The sequence below is a fragment of the Pseudorasbora parva genome, chromosome 8 (genome assembly GCF_024679245.1).
Source record: "Pseudorasbora parva isolate DD20220531a chromosome 8, ASM2467924v1, whole genome shotgun sequence".
Taxonomy (NCBI): domain Eukaryota; kingdom Metazoa; phylum Chordata; class Actinopteri; order Cypriniformes; family Gobionidae; genus Pseudorasbora; species Pseudorasbora parva.
The window spans coordinates 27,353,857-27,374,662 of record NC_090179.1 but is presented as its reverse complement, the minus strand read 5'-3'; the positions used below and the strand labels follow the sequence as shown (position 1 = coordinate 27,374,662).

General features: G+C 37.0%; 1 protein-coding gene across 2 annotated transcripts; it reads right to left on the bottom strand.

Moving 5' to 3' along the window:
- Nucleotides 1-89: 89 nt before the first annotated feature.
- On the bottom strand, nucleotides 90-13,970 carry LOC137084373 (multidrug and toxin extrusion protein 1). 2 transcript variants are annotated; one of them, XM_067450593.1, is made up of 17 exons: nucleotides 13,742-13,970; nucleotides 13,431-13,532; nucleotides 13,135-13,203; nucleotides 12,158-12,306; nucleotides 9,978-10,020; nucleotides 9,807-9,851; nucleotides 9,468-9,565; nucleotides 7,942-8,039; nucleotides 7,740-7,853; nucleotides 7,373-7,440; nucleotides 3,610-3,718; nucleotides 3,436-3,511; nucleotides 3,285-3,354; nucleotides 1,855-1,987; nucleotides 1,466-1,560; nucleotides 561-632; nucleotides 90-484 (listed from the first exon to the last, which is right to left on the bottom strand). In XM_067450593.1, exons 1-17 carry the CDS (start codon nucleotides 13,880-13,882, stop codon nucleotides 203-205), a joined length of 1,764 nt encoding a protein of 587 aa, XP_067306694.1. In that variant the 5' UTR covers nucleotides 13,883-13,970; the 3' UTR covers nucleotides 90-202. The 2 variants fall into 2 exon arrangements, with proteins under 2 accessions (XP_067306694.1, XP_067306695.1); XM_067450594.1 differs by having other exon boundaries at nucleotides 13,431-13,545; nucleotides 13,742-13,880.
- Nucleotides 13,971-20,806: the final 6,836 nt, after the last annotated feature.

Sequence of the window (20,806 nt, the reverse complement as noted above, 5' to 3'; positions counted from 1 at the left end):
TAATATAATATAATATAATATAATATAATATAATATAATATAATATAATATAATATAATATAATATAATATAATATAATTTTAGGTGTATGTAATGCTTCAGCAATTATTTTTGCATTGGAAAATGTATAACTTTCTAGAGAATGGCTAATAAAATCCCTGGGATATATCCATAGAGCATTCCCAGCTCTATACTCTTGTTTTCAGATTGAGATTGAAGTTGTTTGGATGAGAGTTGAAGGTGTGGTAAAGTTTGATTCCAAAGTAGTATTTGACCTCAGAGCATAAGCCACGTCCGGTAAAGGCACAATGAGATGGATGGCTATCCCTACAGCTAGGATGAGAAGAGCAGCGAGGGTGGTCAGACCCCTCCTGAGGATCAGCTGAGAGGTAGAGAGCAGAGCTGTGGGCTTTTGCTCCACGTGAGCCACATCTGGCTCCCCATCCTGGTCATTTGAGTTCACAGTCATATACTCATTCTCATTCTGAAAGCACAAGAAACAAACTCCGTTTTCAGAGACATTTTGTGATATAAATATAGTAAAAAGTAAACAGACATACCTCACTGTGCCTTGTAGTGAGACTATCAGGGGACACTGCAGAGAGTTTACTCTTTCCAGCACGTTCCACTGCCTGAAATATTATGTATGTACCACACATCATGTTATGTAATTCAGATGCGAACAGAAATTAATTAAAGTCAGCATGAAACGGAAGATTGTTTTAGTCTTTTCTTCCATATTGTGATGTATATCTGAATGAAACGGCTTCTTGAACAAGGAAAAATATAAGACGGGACTTGATATTGTCTATCTGGAATTTATTGGATGGTTGTAGTTTGATATTGCTGTGATATCAGTGACAGGTTATTCCTCGAGAATAAATACAAACAAAGAATTACACTGTTTTTGGAGTGTAAATATGAATCAATAGTTACAAGAAAGAAAAGGCAGATCAAAATACAATATTATACTATTAATACATAATGAAATCCTAATATGATTTTTATAATAAAAAAAATTGAAATAATGTATAAATAAAAATGCCTTTAATTAAATGTTATATTTTTTGTATATGTATATTCTGTTGACATCAGTTGAGCACTGCAAGATACTGGATAATATTAACATACAGCTTAAGAAAATAAAAAAGTCATTGTTTTAGCAGTGCGTTCAGTCTGGCTTCATTTTGATATTTAAAAGCCTTTTCTCTTAATTAAGTCAAATGCTTATGAAGAAATCAAGTCCCATCCTACATTTTTTCCCGTTTCACTCAAAATTACACATTTAAAATAGATTAGGAAAGGATTAAATAAACCTGAAATAAAAAGCACAACTATGAATGAAATATACAGTAAACAAAAAGTTTGAGTCTGCAAAATTACCCAAAGTGAAAGAAGAAGAATAGAAAAAAGAAGACTGTTACAAGAGCGCTGCCTTGCAAATGCTGAAATAAAGCTGGCCTACCTCTCTGGTCACTCTCTCCCAGTTGAGTCTAAAAATGACTGCAATGAAAAAACTGGACTGCACACATACACAAATGAGAAGTCCCAGCCAAAAGCCTGTGAAAGCAAAGAGGACATTGCTCTAGGACAGCTGTTATCTCATTAGAGAAATGTTTTAATGAATGCTGTTCTCTGCGCTCGAGATGTATTAATGCAATTCTGCAGGGACCTGTGCTGGGTCCACTCATGTTCTCTACGTGCTTCAACCCAATGAAATTATGATTTATAAAGCAGATGCTAACGTGGGGACTAGAGAAGATGACAAGTTCACAGAATATCATCAAGTACAATGAGTGACAATGTAAATTGTTTACAAGATCATAAAAGGAAAAATTAAAAGGAAAAACAAACCAACAACGTCTAATTTTGCAGCAAGCATGAGAGAGATGCCAAGTGGTAGTCCGATGCAGTAATACCCAAAGAAATTAGCTACGGCTGCAATCTTCTGCTGTCCTGATCCCAATAGAATACCCATGCTGACACACTTTAAGAGAGAGTAAAATAATACATTTAGACATTTACAGACAAATTACTTTGCAATCAAGCAATACATTTTATCATTTTATGTGTTCTTCAAGTTGAGCTAAACAAACACAGAAATGATCACGCTGCAGATTTCCAGGACAAGTCTCCAAAATATACCTGATTACCAAAACTTGCCCAAGCTGTTTGTTTTTTCAAGAAAATGTATTTTTTATTTTAAATTTGCCAATGGGGTAAAACAACAAAATGGTGTTAGAATTATGCTCCAAAAAAGAAAATACAATTTGACACTGGGGTGAGAAAAATAAACTTAATTCAAGATGCACACTGATCAGGTGAAGTGAATAGGTGGGATATATTAGGCAGCAAGTGAACATATTGTCCTCAAAATTGATGTGTTAGAAGCGAGAAAAATGGGCAAAAGCAAGGATTTGAGCGAGTTTGACAAGCCAAATTGTGATGCTAGACACAATGATGAGAGCATCTCCAAAGCTTTTCGGAAGCTTTTGTGTGTTCCCGGTCTGAAGTGGTCAGTATCTATCAAAAGTGGTCCAAGGAAGGAACACTGGTGAACCACCATCAGGGTCATTGGCGGGTAAGGCTCACTGATGCACGTAGGGAGCGAAGGCTGATCCGTGTGGTCTGATCAACCAGACGAGCTACTGTAGCTGAAATTGCTCAAGAAGTTAATGCTGGTCAGGGTACCCATGCTGGCCCCTGTCTACTGTTGAAAATGCCATCAGTGGCACTTGAGCATCAGAACTGGACCACAGAGCACTGGGAGAAGATGTCCTGGTCTGATGAATCACGTTTTCTTTTACATCACATGGATGGCCAGGTACGTGTGCGTCGCTTATCTGGGGAAGTTCTGCTGTGAAATCTTGGGTCCTGCCATCCACTGTGACACGTACCACCTACCTAAGCATAGCTGCAGACCATGTAGACACTTTCATGGAAACTGTAGCCTCTTTCACAACATTAATGCATCCTGCCACAAAGCAAAAATGGTTCAGTAATGGTTTGAGGAGCGCAACAAGTTTAAGGTGTTGACTTGGCCTCCAAATTCCCCAGATCTTAATCCAATCTAGCATCTGTGGGATGTGCTGAGCAAACAAGTCCGATCCATGTCCGATCCCCCCCCCAACTATCAGGATTTTACTGCTAAAATCTTGGTGCCAGATACCACAGCACACCTTCAGGGGTCAGGTAACACAATATCAGGTCATAATTGTATGCCTGATAGGTGTATACACAAATGTATCTCATCTAAAAAAGTAACAGCAATGCAAAGTACTCACAACAAGACCATCAAAGAACTGAAGCACACAGTAAACGTTCAAGAGTTTGGAGACAAGCGCCACAATATGCCTACGAAATAAGACACAATCATCAGTACAGAACCGTCTTTCTGATAAAGAACATCAGTCTGATTTGGAAAATAATAATTACCTGTCTGATGTAAATAAGAAACCAATAACGTTTTTTGTTGATAATAGCACAAGACCTTGCAAAACAGCCAGGACAGCTGCATCCAGATGATAAAGGAAAAGAAAAAAGACATGTCAGAATTTAGCAGACAATGAAAGATGAATGTGCCTCAAAGGAATATGACTGTTTGTGAACCTGTGCAGATGAGCGAGACCTTGCTGGTGCGGATCGCTCCGGCTGTATCTCCAGCTCCAAGTGCATTGCCAACACGTACACATGCGGCGCCTTGAATCCCTAATGGAAACTGACATCCCAGTAAAACATGTTAAGAAAATAAACTACCGTTCGGGGTCAGGGAGATGTTTGAATGTTTTTTTGAAGAAGCCTCTTACACTCTTAAATATAAAGGTTCTTAACCGCTTGAACTCCGTGGACCCTGTACATGGTCGGGAATGACATCATGTATATACTTTCAATTTTAAATGTAATTTTTATGGAGATATGCATCACTTTGGCATTTATTTTACAAAAAGTAATATATTTACACTAAATTACTCTGTTGCCATTTCCGCCTGGATTTGGCCTACTCAAATTGAAAAGTCTCCCATACACACATACAGTGGTCTAGGTTCAAAATGTTGGTGTCATTTTACAGGAAACCCTTTAATCGCTAAAAGTGATTAACATTTAAGTATATGTTGTCTAAGCTGTTATAACCCCCCAAAAAAGTAGCCACTTTTTGATTTTTTTTTATATAAATTCATTTTTAAAAGTGTGTAACTCACTAAGTGTGTGCTCTAGGACCCTGCAGACAGTTTGGGGTGCTTCCAGCATGTATAATTAATTAAATAACACTGGGATATTGCATTTATATCACTGTATATGGTGGAGGGGGGTCGCGGGGGAGGTGGGGTTATCTCTTCAGACTATTTAAATAAATCTTGCATACAACATGACACAGACAAACTTCTTTTTTCCACTATTTTCTGTAATTTAGTGGAAACAGCCCAAACTTTCTGAAGGTTCATAGAGCACACAGGGCCTGAGTTACACACTTTCAAAAATGAATTTATAAAATAAAAAAATTTAAAAAGCGCCTACTTTTTGGAGGGGTTATTACAGCTTAGACAACATATACTTACATGTTTATGACTTTTAGCAATGTTTTCTGTAACTTCAAAGGGTTTCCTGTAAAATGACACCAACATTTTGAACTTAGACCACTGTATGTGTGTATGGGAAGCTTTTCAATTTGGGTTGGCCAAATCCACAAAAAAAAAGATCTTGGAGTTTAAGTAGCTAAATGGTTCTTTGGCTGGGTGTATGGTTCCACGAAGAACCTTTAATATCCAAATAATCTTTCCGTTGCACAAAGGGTTCTTTGTAGAGCAAAAAAAATAAAAATAAAAATTTCCTTTCACAAAACGGTTCTTTTAGGGAACAAAAAATGGTTCTTCTACAGCATCACTGTGAAAGCCCATTTTTTGTTCTTCCTGGCACCTTTATTTTTATGCTCACCAAGGCTGCATTTACTTGATCAAATACAGAGTAAATCAGTAATATTGTGAAATATTATAACAATTTATGATAACAGATTTCTATTTTAAATTTTTAAATGTAATTTATCCCTGTGATGGCAAAGCTGAATTTTCAGCATCATTATTCAAGTCTTCAGTGACACAGGATCCTTCAGAAATCATTCTGATTTGATGCTCAACAAACATTTCTTATTATTACCAATGTTGAAAACAGTTATGTTTTTTGACTAATAGAAAGTTAAAAAATACAAAAGAAATACAAAAGAACAGATATCTATTGTAACATTATAAATGTCTTTACTGTCACTTTTGATAAATTGAATGTAAAAGTGCAATTTCTTTAAAATCTTACTGACCCCAAACTTTTGAACAATAGACACTTTTCATATCAATTCATCATCATCAGCATAATTTCAATCCGGGTTTCTCAGTCATCATATTAGTAATCTAATTAGTAAACTAAATTAACTATATCAACTACACTCTAAAAACTAATACTATGATTTACTAAATTTTTTTGGTGAAACATTTTTACACTAAAAAAATTGAGTAAATTTTAAAGCAGTGAAATCAATTATAGACACCATAAGAACTGAGTAAATGTAAGTAAAAAAATTAAGTAGATCTAAGTAACTGCATTTGTTACATTAACAAATTCAATTGAGTAGAAAAAATTGGGTAAAAAGCATTTTAAAAACCAATATTTATGACTAATATGAACTGTTTTTATTTATGAGTATTACTAACTTGTATAGTTTAACTTTAATTTCCTCTAAACCTCTGTAAAATACTCCACAGTCCACACAAACACACTTATACATGACATGGCCTTTATTGTCGACGAGTACAGCAATAATGTTACAGCATAAAGTAGGCTACTGTTTTGACATGTAAAGAATAACAGTTATTTTACAACATTTAAACTCATGTAACAAACATTTTAGAAGTAAAAATTAAACATTTAAAAGTAATTCAAGTGTAATCAACCTGTTATCCCATTTCCACCGTATCAGCGCTGTTTCTGGAGCCTGAGATGGACTAACGTTAGCGGTCTGCGGGTGGACTTTGAACTTGAGACCGCTGTCCTGCGTTTCATTTGTAGCTGAAAGATGCTGCGCCAGACTCCATAACCTGGCAATAAACAAACAGTGCCCAGTTTTAATAAGATTTTATCATCCAAATTCATTATCTTTACGAATTAAAGTTGTGTGTTTTGAGCAACACAGCAGGCGTTTCAAAGACCAACGCCACACGTTAACTTAAGGTGACACACACTGTCCCTGTATGTTGTTTTGAATTAAATATAATGCCTTTTAGCACAGTAATGATTATATAGATAATAAAAAAAAACATACAAACCTGAATTTCAGAGGAAATGCCCCAATTCTGCGACGCTGAGAAGAAGAAACTGCTCTGGTGACAGGAGAATTCAAATATCCACTCACTCAACCGTCGAGCTGTCGTCGCGTCAGAGGGTGGGGGAGGGGCGCATTGTTTTAATCGAGTAAACTTACTCAATTTCTTCAGTGTGTGTTAAATATTAATAATCTTGATTTTAATTAAGTAATATTTATGGTTCTTGAAACAGATCGGTTTAATTCTCCATTCTCAAATATTTTGAAATAAATTTCGCAAATGTATTAAGTATATTCAAAATAAATAATTGGTTATTTGAATACTAAATTATTTTAGTGAAAAAAACTTAAATATAACTATAAATTTTAGACAAAATTAACTGTTGGATTTTTAGTCAATTATTTTGGTATGTTTAACTAAAACCATCAAGTAAATGATATTGAGAGATTTTATTAAGTTAATAAAGTTAATTATTACTGTGATATTTACTAAGCCACTGAATTATTTTTTAGAGTGTAAATGAAAAGGCTCTAGTACACTGTAAAAAATTATTTAGAAAAAAAGTTACCTGGTTGCCTTAAAATTTTGAATTCATTGAAATTAAAATTTTGAGTTAATACAATGAACATTTTTTGAGATTCGACAACCTTAATTAAAAGATTATTAAAAGATTTTGTAAGCATATTGGGTAATAATGTGTGTGTTATTTCTGATGACGCAGTGAAACATGCCAAATAGTGCTTTTTCATGATTTATCACATTTTTTATGTGGTTCAGATACAAAAATATTTTGAGTTTCTATTTATTAAACTAGTTTCCTTCATTGTATCAACTCAAGTTTTTAATTTCAATAAACTCTTTTTCAATAAATCTCTTACTTTTTTAAGTTAAACCAACAAAAACCACCACAATTTTTTTACAGTGTAGCTAAAAGTAGTTGTTCTTTATAGCCTATATTTGTTTGTCTGGTTATGTGTCAAATAAATCCTTGTTTGATAAGGAGAAGCATGTATTATTTTCTTTCTGGAAATGTATAACTGGGTAAATATCGGGGCTTGAATTACCATGTAGTTGATAAAGGCCAGCATAATGACTGCATGTTGAGCTGCAAGGTCCAACTCTCCAAACATGCCTGAACGAAACGGACATAATGTGTTTGACGGTGTTTGTGCATTTAAGTGGTATCTATTTCTTGTTAAAGCTTTTACATAAGCCTTTTTTATTTTCCTGTAGCAATCATGCATGAAAAATAATCAGAGGCTAAAGTTAATAGCCTGAGACTACATTAAGCACTACATCCAAACAAACATTGTAATTGGAGGACATTTTTTCATGACTAGACCTATTAAAACGTATAATTCTATTACACTTTACAGGGAGCATTGTATGTATATTAGCACAAGGGATTTGACATTATTCCTTAGGAATTACCTGCTAGGAACCCTCCAACCTCATAAATCCACCACTCAAAGCAAAGCATCAAGGTACTGGGGATGGCAAGTTTCATATATCCATCCCACTCCTGCAGTGAGTCACATGACCAGCCTGTGTTGGGCAGAGAAAGATATCGCAGACACAGATGGAGTAGTATTTTATGCATTTATCAGTAGGTTTAACTAGCTAGTTAGCTCACCTCCCCATGTTTGAACGTGGAGATTCTTCCAGCGAATATATAAATAGAGGAACACACAAATATAGAACTGAGATATGGTATTGGCAGCAGCAGATCCACTGGAATAGAAATACCAGAAAAATGCACGACTTAAAAACTGGTACGGTAAAGTTCTATATCCTTGTATGGTTGGATATAGTAAGCAAAATGAAAAACTGTCAAAGAAGGACTATAAGTGTCCTCCTGTGTTTATGGGTGGATTGCATGTGATTGTTTTTTTTTTTTTTACCACATTTTAATAAACAATATGCTTATATTGAGAAACTTACACTTTAGACACATTAGTTGATTAGTGATTTTGATTAGTTAAGAAAATAATCTCACACAAAAAACCAATAGCATTTTGATTTGTTCCTGAATTATCCAGTGTTTTGAACGAATCGGTTTAGTGAATGATACAATGAATCACTCATCAGTGTTGATGATGGCTTGCGCCACTGCCATTCACAAATCCTCCACATGGCCTCATGGGATAAAGTGTACACCAGATCAGAATCTCACCTACTGATTTATGAATACTGTACATTTGGACATACTGTTTTTTAGCTACTATATATGCGGAGTGAGATAACAGTAAAAAATCCCTCCTGCAAGAATAAATATTAGGGATCTTGGAACAATCAATTTCAGGGACAGTAACTAACTGTTGCTAGCCTGATGTGGTCATACTCTGAAACTGTCTGAAACTGCTCCATTGAGCTGTGATTATGGGGCGCGTTTCAAACCGAACCAGGAAAGACATCAATTGGATAGACCTACAACCAATCAAAGCAACCAAGCGACGCATTGTCAAATATAGTTCAACTGCACAAGTTCGCGTTTTCCCCCCCGCAGGTTGTTTTCTATGTCTGCGGGTTGAAGTGACTAGTATATGATATATAGACCCATGAGTGCGAATTTAGCAGGCAACCTTGCCAAAATAACACACATTTTACCCCCCCAAATGCCATTTCCCCCCCGGAGAACCCCTCGAGATGCTATTGTTTAGGGCTAGTAGTTGGCGGGTTTTGTTGTAAAAACTTGGCAACCCTGTCTGCACGCGTGCTGAAATCAGGCTGGAATACACAATCTTTGCCGGTGTTGTAAAAAAATTAAATAATTTAATGATACACAGAGTACTTACCCAACATGATCATCATTTCTGAGAGAAATTGTGAAGGTGAATGCTTATACAAACAAACTCTCCGTTTAGGATTCGAAAAAATATAATCCAAGCCCCTTTGATGACGTGCATGATTACGTTACTGTTGATCATCTGTCCGTCATTACCTAAAGCCCTCCCTGATGATTTCATTGGTCCGAACAGTTTCTGTTCGGAGATAATTACTCCTCTATGGAGCAAGGCCAGACCAAACCACCCGACCTAAAACATTTGTGTGCGGGGCTAAATTCGGCTGGCATCCAGGCTAAACTGTTGCATGATTAACTAAACCAACACATATTGTGAGTAAATCAGTGAAAATGATTGGAAGCCCTTTTGGACTTACTGTAACCCGAGGTTTAACCAGTTGAGCAGGATGTAGTTTGTCACCACATTTGCAATGTTGGCTGCAATAGCTGCATACATCTGAGGCAGAATCACACCCTACGGGCCCAAAACACTGTTAAAGCAATCTTTGGATTTACAGTCACTGCTATGATATTACATCGAGTGACACGTATGAAGCTACATTTATCATACAGCAAGAAGATCTTTGTCAGTAAAGATCACAGTTTGAGGCTGACTGTGAAAGGATACTCTGCAGGTCTTAAGATCTTGCATGCAACAATGCTTTTTGAAGAGCTCGGCTAAGGTGCTTATCTGTCTGCCAAAGAAGATAGCATACCTGGTTCTGGAGATAGGCTACTTGCAGATGATGCAAAAACATAGCCTGTGTGAAGAAAAAGAGAAAGGCAAACGTCTGGTTAAAGGTGGGGTATCATATTTCAAGATATATAAATGTAAATGATATGACTGTGCTGACAAGAGGAACATTATGCTATTTTTTATGACTCACTGGGACTGCTGGCAGGTAACAGACCACATAGAGTTGAGCTATCCTGAAAAGGAACACATTTGTAACTGTGATGTAGAGGACAAGGCACCATAAATGATTTAAAAGAGGAACGCAGCGAGTTATCACACAGCCTAAATCTGCTGCACACTGTCATTTCCATCCTGGCTTGCATCTAAATTGAGTATTAGAAAGTGTGTCTGTGCACATTTAAACGCCTCATTTAACAACATCGTCAACATTTATTTAGGAAAGGAAGTTGCAAAATATGTTTGCTAGAGATAGTGAGGACTGTCATTCCCAGACGCTATTTGTGCAAAACCTTGGGGATCTATAGCTTTCACTAACATGAATAAATATTTTTTTTTTTTGGTTCTAGTCAAAATGATTTACTCATTCACAATAATAAACAAGGAGTCATTCTGCACATACTTTTATCAACCTAGAGTTAGGCTGATGACTCACTTGCAAAGTTTGAACCTGTAAACCTTCTAATGGTTGTCTGGCTATCATCAGACCCAGCTCGATTTAATGCCCCGTCCACACGAAGCCAGCGCTTTCCCAATCCGATCTTTTTTTTTTTTCCTCGTTTCAAGAAATATCTGCGTCCACACGAGATTACCGAAACTGACTAAAAACGTTGTAGTTTGCATGCCAGGCCAGTGTGTGGCGCTGTAATTCTGCCACAGAAATACACTAAAAACGGAGAAGAAGAGTTGTGGCTAGCAGGGGTATGGCAGTGGTCGGAGGTGAGGCAAAATCTCACAATAAAATAACAATAAATACATTTGCTACTTAACAGATGTGTTTTATTAATGCCTACACCTACCCCAACCCAAAACATACCCTTACAATAATGCAGATACGTTAATTAAATGACGCGATATTGATGTGCGCATGCCCAGTGCCCGTAGTTGTATCCCTTAACTTTTTCACCGTGCTGGACGTAGTGTGATGACATCAACGTTTCAGAAAATATACGGATTCGCTGTCCACACGAAAACGGAAGATGATCATTTTCACATTTACCCACTTTGGGACCCGGTTCCAGAAAATATTGGATTCATGCTTCTAAAACGCCGGATCCGTGTGGACGAAGCGCTAATACGGTACAAAATTTATACGTATACAGCTAAACGGGTCTCCGTGTGGACGGGGCCTAAGATTAAACATGGGTCTGGGTCGTCTGCTGGGTATATTTACTGGACAAGAGGCATGATAAATCAGCATAATTCAAATGACTCAGTAGAAATTATGCAAATGATCCATATGCGTCTGTGTTCTTTAATTTGCCCATCGTCAGTATATCACACAAAGAACTTTCCATCTGCACTTTTTTGGAATTGCCTGTTTAGTAAATCTGGCCTTTACATGTCAATTAACTCTCATTAGAGTATTAGTAGATTGATAGGGGTATGTTTAAGATTAGTAGAATAAGGGGTAAGGGTTAGCAGAATAAGTTGACATGCACTTGCAAAGTTACTTTTAGTCAGTAGAACGTCTGTTGGGGAGCATCAAAATAAAGTGTTAGCAGATATTAAGCAGACAGTCTATTAATAATAATAATAATAATAATAATAATAATAATAATAATAATAATAATAATAATAATAATTAGTTACATTTATATAGCGCTTTTCAAGGCACTCAAAGCACTTTACAAAGAAGGGGGAATTTCCTCAACCACCACCAATGTGCAGCATCCACCTGGATGATGGATGGATGGGGTGGCCATATTGCGCCAGAACGCCCACCACACATCAGCTGATTGGTGGAGAGGAGACAGAGTGATGAAGCTAATCAGGAGAGGGGGATGATTAGGAGGCCATGATGGACAGGGGCCAATGGGCAAATTTGGCCAGGATGCCGGGGTTACACCGCTACTCTTTATCGAAGGACATCCTGGAATTTTTAACGACCACAGAGAGTCATGACCTCGGTTCAACGTCTCATCCGAAGGACGGTGCTCTTTGACAGTATAGTGTCCCCATCACTATACTGGGGTGTTAGGACGGACCCACACAGACCACAGGGTGAGCACCCCCTGCAGGCCTCACTAACACCTCATAAATTAATACTAAGCAGAGCTAATTGACATGTAGGTGCAGCGTTACTTTTAATCGACAGAATGTCTAAAGTGGACCACCTAAATGTTGCCAATATGTATTTGTTTTTTGAATCACCTGGCCACCTCTGGGTCTTGACCCAGCAATAGAAGGATGGGTTGGGTGTTGATGAGCAGAGCCCAACAGGGCAAACAGAAGAGCAAGAGGATCAGGATACTTCTCTGCAAGATGATGCCAACACGGCACAGGTTCTTCCCACCATAAGTCTGAGGGGAACATTAGGTGCAGTCTCACTTAAAGCACTTTAAAGGGTTAGTTCGCCCTAAAATGAAATTGATGTCATTAATGACTCACCCCAATGTCGTTCCACACCCGTAAGACCTCCGTTCATCTTCAGAACACAGTTTAAGATATTTTATATTTTAGTCCCAGAGCATATGCAGTCTATGCACGCTATACTGTCAATGTCCAGAAGGGAATAAAAATATCATCAAAGTAGTCCTTATGTGACATCAGTTGGTTGATTAGAATCTCTTGAAGCATCGAAAATACATAAATAACAAAAACTACGACTTTATTCAGCATTGTCTTCTCTTCCGCGTTTGTTTTCAAACCTCAAATAAAGATTCAAACGGTCATGAATCAGTGAATCGATCAATGATTCGGATCGCCAATGTCACATGATTTCAGCAGTTTGGATCACGTGTCAAACTGCCAAACTGCTGAAATTATGTGACATTGTGATATTTTTGGACCAAAATGTATTTTCGATGCTTCAAGAGATTTTCTAATCAACCAACTGATGTCACATATGGACTACTTTGATGATGGTTTTGTTAGCGTTCTGGACACGGACAGTGAAGTGGGCATTGACTGCATATGCTCTGGGACTAAAATTTAAAAAATCTTAAACTGTGTTCTGAAGATGAACGGAGGTCTTACGCGTGTGGAACGACATTAGGGTGAGTCATTAATGACATCAATTTCATTTTTGGGTGAACTAACCCTTTAAACCTATTTGCAAGAGTACCAGTGGGGTACAAAACTTCTGCATTTTTCTAATTTAATAAACACATCCACACATATTTTCATACCTGAGAGATAAGGGTGTCTGCCGCCAGCGCAAGACCTCCACCTGTAGCTGCAGTTGTTATGTTTATCGTCTGATAAATCAGAATAACAAGCATCAGAAACTTCTCAGCCATGCTCTGAACTTCTTCAGTGCACTAGCTTCAAGACCAAAAGCTTATGAGATGTCAAACCCCTGATGGCTGAACTTCACGATACTGTGCCAACATTTGCATTTAATACACCAATGTTTCTCTTTTAACACAAAGCAAACAGTATGCAACACTCCAGAGGAACAATAAGCAGACTGAAACAAACTCACAGCTGAGGCCATTCCATAACCAGCCAGCACACTGTTTCCCAGACGACCGCAAAACATTGTTATGACAAACGGCAGGAGATAATTGAGAATGCGTGATGCAACCTGAAATGACAAGCTGAGAATTTTCAGTGAATGATAAGTTTATGAGCGCACTAAGCCATTTGGAGGAAATAATGACAGTTCTTTGCTTTTCTGGTTTGCAGATGTATTCTTTGCCCCACGAGATATGTTAATATGAATACATGAATATTTTTTCCCTATATGTTTCATGTGCATATATTAGTGTAAGTGAGAGAGAAAAAAATTCATACCAGAGGTCCGGTCATGCACAGGATGTTGTAGAGCTCCTGTCTATATACCAGAGGGATGTAACGTCTCACAGATCTACAGCAAAAAAGCTTGGAACTGGGCTCCATTGACGAAGCTTCAGTCCTGGGACTTGAAACATCCATGAGCTCCTTCGACCTGATCTGCAGTGAGGCCAGAGTCGCAATAGGGGACAATCCTGCTGCTGCAGCTGTGTTGCTAACAGGTCAATGTGGCAACATTTCACCATCTTAAAAGCTTACTGATTAGTTAAAGCCACATTCAATACTGTTTGAGCACACATGTTGAACTTTGCAGTTAGATTACCTGAATACAACAGGGATCATTTCTTGAGAATTTGAGGAATATTTTCTGATATGTGCTATTACAGTCAAGACTTTTATTAAATGAAATAGACTTAGATATGGTTGACAACATGCATATTTATTTGTGACATTTTAATGCTGCCTTAATTCTAATGGAATTATCGTAAATACTAGGAGATGAGAAATTATACAAATCGGAGATTAATGCCTTAGTCAAGTCATATTTAGCGGAGAAGCTTGGAGATGATTTTGATACCTAAGTTCCTAAATTGGGCGCGATATAGGCCTACATTATTCAGTATTCATTATAATTTCCAAAGAAGCTACACCGTCTTCTTGTCGTTAAAATAGGGCATATTGCCAAATTAAGAATTATTTGAAGCATATTGTGTTTTATACAAATCGAAAATAGCCTATATTTTAGCCAAATTCTACACTCTTAGAAGAAAAGGATCTAAATAGAACCTTAAAATGTTCTATCGGCGCTATGTATTTGGAACCCCTAAAAGGTTCTATATAGAACCCTTTTTAAGTGCCAAAAGGGGTCTTTCTTGTAATTATAGAACCTTTTTAGGTAAAATGTTCTTTGGAGTTGAGTACACTTCATTAGATTCATTGGGGTTCTATATAGAACCATAGGGTTCTTTGCTCATCTCTAAAGAACCTTTTATAATGACAAGAAAGAACCCCTTTGGAACTTAAAAATGGTTCTATATAGAACCTTTTAGGGGTTCCAAATCCGTAGCGCTTTTAAGGTTCTATATAGAATCTTTTCTTCTAAGAGTGTTGATAGCGTCTATATATGGTTGTCAAATTTGGCAGTATGTGGCTGATATGAAGCGCACGACAAAGGAATAAACAAAATAGTCTTTAATTATAACTTCCAACACTAGAAACCTTGTAGCATGAACAATACAGGGCATACCGTAGAACCAACTAAGTGAGTGCGTAAATACTTAGGGCAAACAAAGGAGCTGATGAGTTAATCAACACAACACACCCGAACAGAATAAACAATTAGAAACCATGGAAACCAACAGGCAGGGGACGAGGAAGACAGAACTGTGATCAGAGTTCTTAGAATTCAGTTACCAAGAATTTACTGTCCTTTTATTTAAAAAAAGTATAGTTTTCTGTCAAAGAAATATAGGCGTAATAGTGCATAACAGATACAATATCTAGCACCAAAAAAATTTAGGGAATGTATGTAATACTTGAAAACCAGTGTCAGTGCTTTATGCATAGATTATTCACTTTAATAAAAGTACACATGACAGAATCCGTAAAGAAAAAAAAAATCAACACTTGGAGCCTGTACATTCCTAGAAATATCCAGAGTCAAAGCAGTAGGCTAACTTATGCTTGTTCTTTTAACTTCTTTAATTGTTTCTAATAACCGTTTATATAGGTTTCATTCCGGAGATTTAATTTTTTGCACCAGATTTAGTGTATCGTCAAGGTGTGATCATCCACTAGTTACCCAGGATGTGCAGAGAGGAACAAGGGTCTCCATAGTAACCGTAGGATCACTATGCTAGCATGTCTTGATTTATAAGCACACTGAAATGCATGGTTTTAGGCTGACGTGATGTAGATTGCATTGTCATGTTTTGCCAATAATAATAAGTGAACAGGTTGTCGAAGGTAGCTAACAAGACAATTCTGTGTAGTTTTAGCAGCAATTAAATTTTAAGGAGCTCAGACATTAAATAGTGAATTATGGACAGTGTGTCGGTATTCTCTCCACATAGACATCCCGATATCACCAAACAAATTGCTTTAGAGAGCAGTGATGGTGACAGCAACTGATAGAGCTAATGAAATTTTGCCAATTATGTTGACTCTTCGCTACTGTTATTTACTTTGCTGGTAGTCCAAATCAATACAGCCTGATTTGCATACAGATACATCAAATCTTGTTGTATGTGACTTATGTGTCAGGTGCTTGTTTATTCCTGTTCCTGTTATAACCAGAAGTGGGCTCTCAAAACACTCTCTGCCCACTTTTGGCTATTTCTGTCAGGTATAATGTATTGTCCTCTACGTTTAGCTTTGGCAGTCTGGAATGAAAATGACCCAAATGCGAAGAGCCTTTCAACCTCTCCTGTGCTTTTTATATCAGCCGGTAGCAGGTATAGAAAAATAACAGCTTCATTTATCCTGCACAAACTCTATCACACATTTGTAGCTATAAAGAGATGGCGGATGTGACTTTTCCTTTATGATTCAGCAAGATGATATTGGGGTTTTGTTTACACTTACTTCCGTTTAGTTTCTTTATATTTATTTTGTTAAAGTCACACTTGCTGGTTCCCGACTCCTTCACCCATGAGTGTTGAACTTTGTCATAGTGCTGTCAATTGATTAAAAAGAACTAATTAATTGCACATTTTTCTGTAATTAATTGCAATTAATCTCACCTAACATCATTTTTAAAAAAATAATATCACATTTAATCTCCAAATTAATGTAGGAAGACAGTAGCCTATATTGTTTATATATTTTAATGCTATTATCACAGATATCGATACCAATACTGCTACTGATGTAATTTTAACCATTAATTATAGGTATTCAGTATTACAGTATAATTAAAAGCTTTCAGTTTTAACATTTATCAGACTTTAAAAAATATAACTATTATTTTAAGTGAACTTCAAACAATCTTCACATAAATTAATTATAATAAATAAAATATCACATTTACCTTTGCCCTTTAATGTATAATCAGGGCTCAATTTTCTCTAACGGCCCAGTCAGACCAGTTTAGATTTTTACTTGGCCTGTCAAAATGCACACAGTGTTATTGTTTTCATTGTTTTTGACCCATCTAACTTTTTTTCATGTAGGTCTAAGAGGTATTTGATATATATAGAAATGCAATAATGTTATTAAACACCAGTCTTCACAGCACAAATTATAAAATGAATCCTTATTAAAACTGTTCACTCAAGAGCAGAGAGTCATTTTCTTTTTATCTTTTGTTCTTTGATTATTTTAATGAAAGACAGAAGCAGGTTTATTAGGCTGCTGTCACTTTAAGACCTGTTGGACATGACACAGATCTGACACACATTTCCTCACAACTCTTTTTATTTATTTAAGACTTAATTTCATTTTGCTTGCAAGTGCTCAACAAAATGGGCATATTGGCATAAATTTGTGTTTTGTCCTTTCAAGAGCTGTCTGAACTGGCTTTCTGTTCACAAAGACAGGAGATTCACAGACGTGTGGCAGTACCTCTCTATTGTGTCTTATTACGCTTGAATGGTTTAAAAGCATTTGCATGAATAACAGCGTGGTCAAATAATGCAATGTTAGCCGAAGGATAATGGGTAGAAATGGATGCTGCATTAATTGCATTAAATGCCTTGTTCTGTCATGAAACTCTAACTCTAGATGGCGCAGACTGATAGGTCCTTAACGCAAGCTGATATTTACACTGTAAACTATTTGCTAATTGGTAAAGCTAATTGGTTGATGTCGCATATGCAGCCAATGAGCTTGCAGCTCAACATTTAAATTGCCAATTACCATTCACTATAGCAGTTTGCAGTGCACTTTTTTAGAGTTTGTCTAAAAACCACCACCTTCCCCAGCTCCACCTGTATAGATCTGCTATGGGTTATTGATATATGCTATTTGTGCAGCAGCATTTCTTGCATGCTCACAGTAGCGTATCGCATTTATATTGGCAGTAGCAAGTTCCTGCACTTGCTCAGCATTAGCAGCAGTAATAATCAACAACAGCAATAATCTACAACAACAGCAATATCAACAGAATCAATACTCTACAATAACAGAAATATCAACAGTATTAATAATCAATAACAACAATATCAACAGCATCAATAATCTACAACAACAGCAGCAGCAATCCTTTACAACAGCAGCAGCAATGTAGCAGATCTATTCTGCCAATAGGGGTGTTGAAATTAAAGGGGTACTTCAGCGCTGGGAAGATGAATCTGTATTTAAACTGGGTCATCAATGTAGTAGAAATGTGAAATTATTTTTGAATTTGGTGCCTTCTAGACTGAGAAAAGACAGAAAATGTATTTTTGTCTCATGGGGATGAAAGACTACAATTCCCAGAATGCTTCTCTGCCCTGTGAGGCCACTCCCAAAGCCACCTACTGGATTACTGTGACTGAGTTGTTGAAGACACTACAATTAAAAACTGAACATGTCTGTTCAATATAATGAGTGAGTCACCGAGTGAGTATCACAGCACTGAGCACTAACTGCAGGAGTGAGATAAATGAGCTGATGAACTCGCGTGATGAGAGCTGAGGTAATCGCGACACTACACGCTCAGCATACATTCACAACGCAAATTGACGAAATATCGTCAATTTGCATCATAGGAGGAATTTTTCCAGAAATAAAATGCATGAATCTCTTGTCTCAGGGGGTTATGAGGGGGGAAAGCACATTTATTTGAATATACTCCAGGGTGTCTACTGACAAAAAAGCCATATGCTAATCGCTGAAGTAACCCTTTAATCATTGTGTAATAAATCTTAGATGGGAAGGAAGGAGGCGGGAACCAGCCAACGTTTCAAAAATAAATGAACAAAACGAAAGTAAAACCAGGGGCTGCCCCTCACGGACGACTGCCCACATAAACATAATAAAACATAAACAAACTCAACATAAATTCCAGGCCTGGTCCTCTCTCGTCTACCGCAGCCCTTGCCTCTCCTTTTATGCTCCCGTCACATGGCCGCGAGACGAGACCGGTGTGCCATGCAGCTGGTACCTTGCACTGCTGCTTGTCAAACCACACATTGCATTGCAGTAGAACATAATCAAATCTATTTTGACGTCTCTGACCTCATTCATCATATATGCGCTTCTTGCACTAGGGTAAAATGGCGGAGGGAGGCGAAACACAAAAAGCAAGTAGGCCTAATAAAAGATGCACCCACTATTTTAACATTTAACACACAGTGTGCATTATTGTCACTTAAGTACACTACTTGACAGTTATATGTGCTTTTAGTATTTAGTGTTTTTTATGATCCTGTCTTCTGCTGTGTTCAGACTTAACTTGTGTTTGAAGTTTGCTACATTCATGAAGTGTATTCTTGGAGTATATAAAAAAGTGAGTTCATATATATCTGACCGCTTGTTTTTAGTGACAAAAATGTTGTAATATTGAAAATTGAGGATGCAACGAATCATGATATTGAATCGAATCGGGAGACCAGTGACGATTCACACCGCTATCCACCAAATACATTAACATTGTCATATCCATTACCATGCTAAAAATCTTCAGCGAGTTGTGCACGCTTGCACGCGTTAATGTTGACAACCCTATTACACATTTTCCTTAAATCATCCTGGCGACATTTTGGCCCAGGGTTTAAAAAACTTTAATCTAGAAGAACCTGCATGGAAGGAAAATAAGGCCAGCATTAAAAAAAAAACATCCCACTTCGAATTAAGCATTAGCAAATGAATATGACATTTTTTTACTATAATACTTTGGAGAAATTACCCATTAGCATTCCTCTTTATTTCAAAGGCAACTGCTCGGTTAGCACATGACCTGTATGCTGCAATCTTTGCTCAGACACCATATTCTGGAGATATTTTTATCAAATCATTTAAATTTGAAATGCTATGTAACTAATCACTTTAACCTTAAAAATCTTGTCAAAAAAGGGGGGAAAAACTATGTGTGGAAAGTAATAATAAACTACAGCAAATCTATGACTTTTATTTAAATACCTCTATTAATGCAAGTATTTCAGATAGAATAAACTCAGCACCATTCCTATACAAAAATAAGAAAAGCATGCCACACACACTCAAAAATTGTTTCCAAAGCCTAATACAGTTATACACAGAATACCCATAACAGTTCATCTTCTTCAGCAGATGGTTTAGAACAATTATGCAATCACCCTTTCAAACAGAATAGAGCAAGATCAAACCAGCAAATAAACATATACACGCACTTATATAACACACTTCCTGGAGAAGGAACAAATGGTAGAATTAAGAAAAAACCTGATGACGACTGGGGTACCTTCACCTGCTACTTAAAAGACAGTCCACAGACTCCATCTAATGAAGATGGGCATTGTTCGACCATTTTAGAGAGAATGCACTTTCAAAGATAATTGGTTTAAGTGACGTAAAAACAGCCCCTTTGCTTTGTGGTTAACACTGCAATATATTGACCGTCATGTAATCAAAAAGGCGAGTACATAGTGCACATCCTCTCTCGGGAATGAAAGCGGTAACAGTGATTGAGGCTGTCCAGTACATGCTAACCCTCAATGTCAGGCTGGAGGATGGTTACGCTCTGATCCAGGACACCAGGGTGGCCACGTGTCTCACGAAATCCCCTGAGGCTTTAAACTGTGGCACAAAACCCTCAATGGAACCTTTTTCCTCTGCATCTTTCTTCTCCAAAGTGACTTTTTACACACTAGAACAAAACCCTGAGCAGGGGTAACTAATACAGTATGTGAAAAAACATACAAATTACCAGGTCAGCTTATTGACCACTAAATTACCTCCTCATCAAATTTTGTATGATTTGTTTTCCTCTCAAGTTATGAAAGTATATATACCAGATGTGCTAAAAATCCAAGATTGTAGCTCATAGATACAAACTGACTGGTTTCTATGAACTCTTTTATCACTTCCAAGCATCAATAGTTGGAATAGATGATGTAATAGATATTTTTCTGGATGGGGTATCAAATTATGGCTTTTTTCAATCTC

Coding starts and splice junctions, on each gene's coding strand:
- LOC137084373 (XM_067450593.1), bottom strand. CDS start 13,882: ATGGATGTTTCAAGTCCCAGGACTGAAGCTTCGTCAATGGAGCCCAGT. Junction 12,307..13,134: donor CAGACACCCTTATCTCTCAG/GTATGAAAATAT, acceptor TGTTCCCCTCAG/ACTTATGGTGGGAAGAACCT. Junction 8,040..9,467: donor TGGTTAAACCTCGGGTTACA/GTAAGTCCAAAA, acceptor TTTCTATTCCAG/TGGATCTGCTGCTGCCAATA.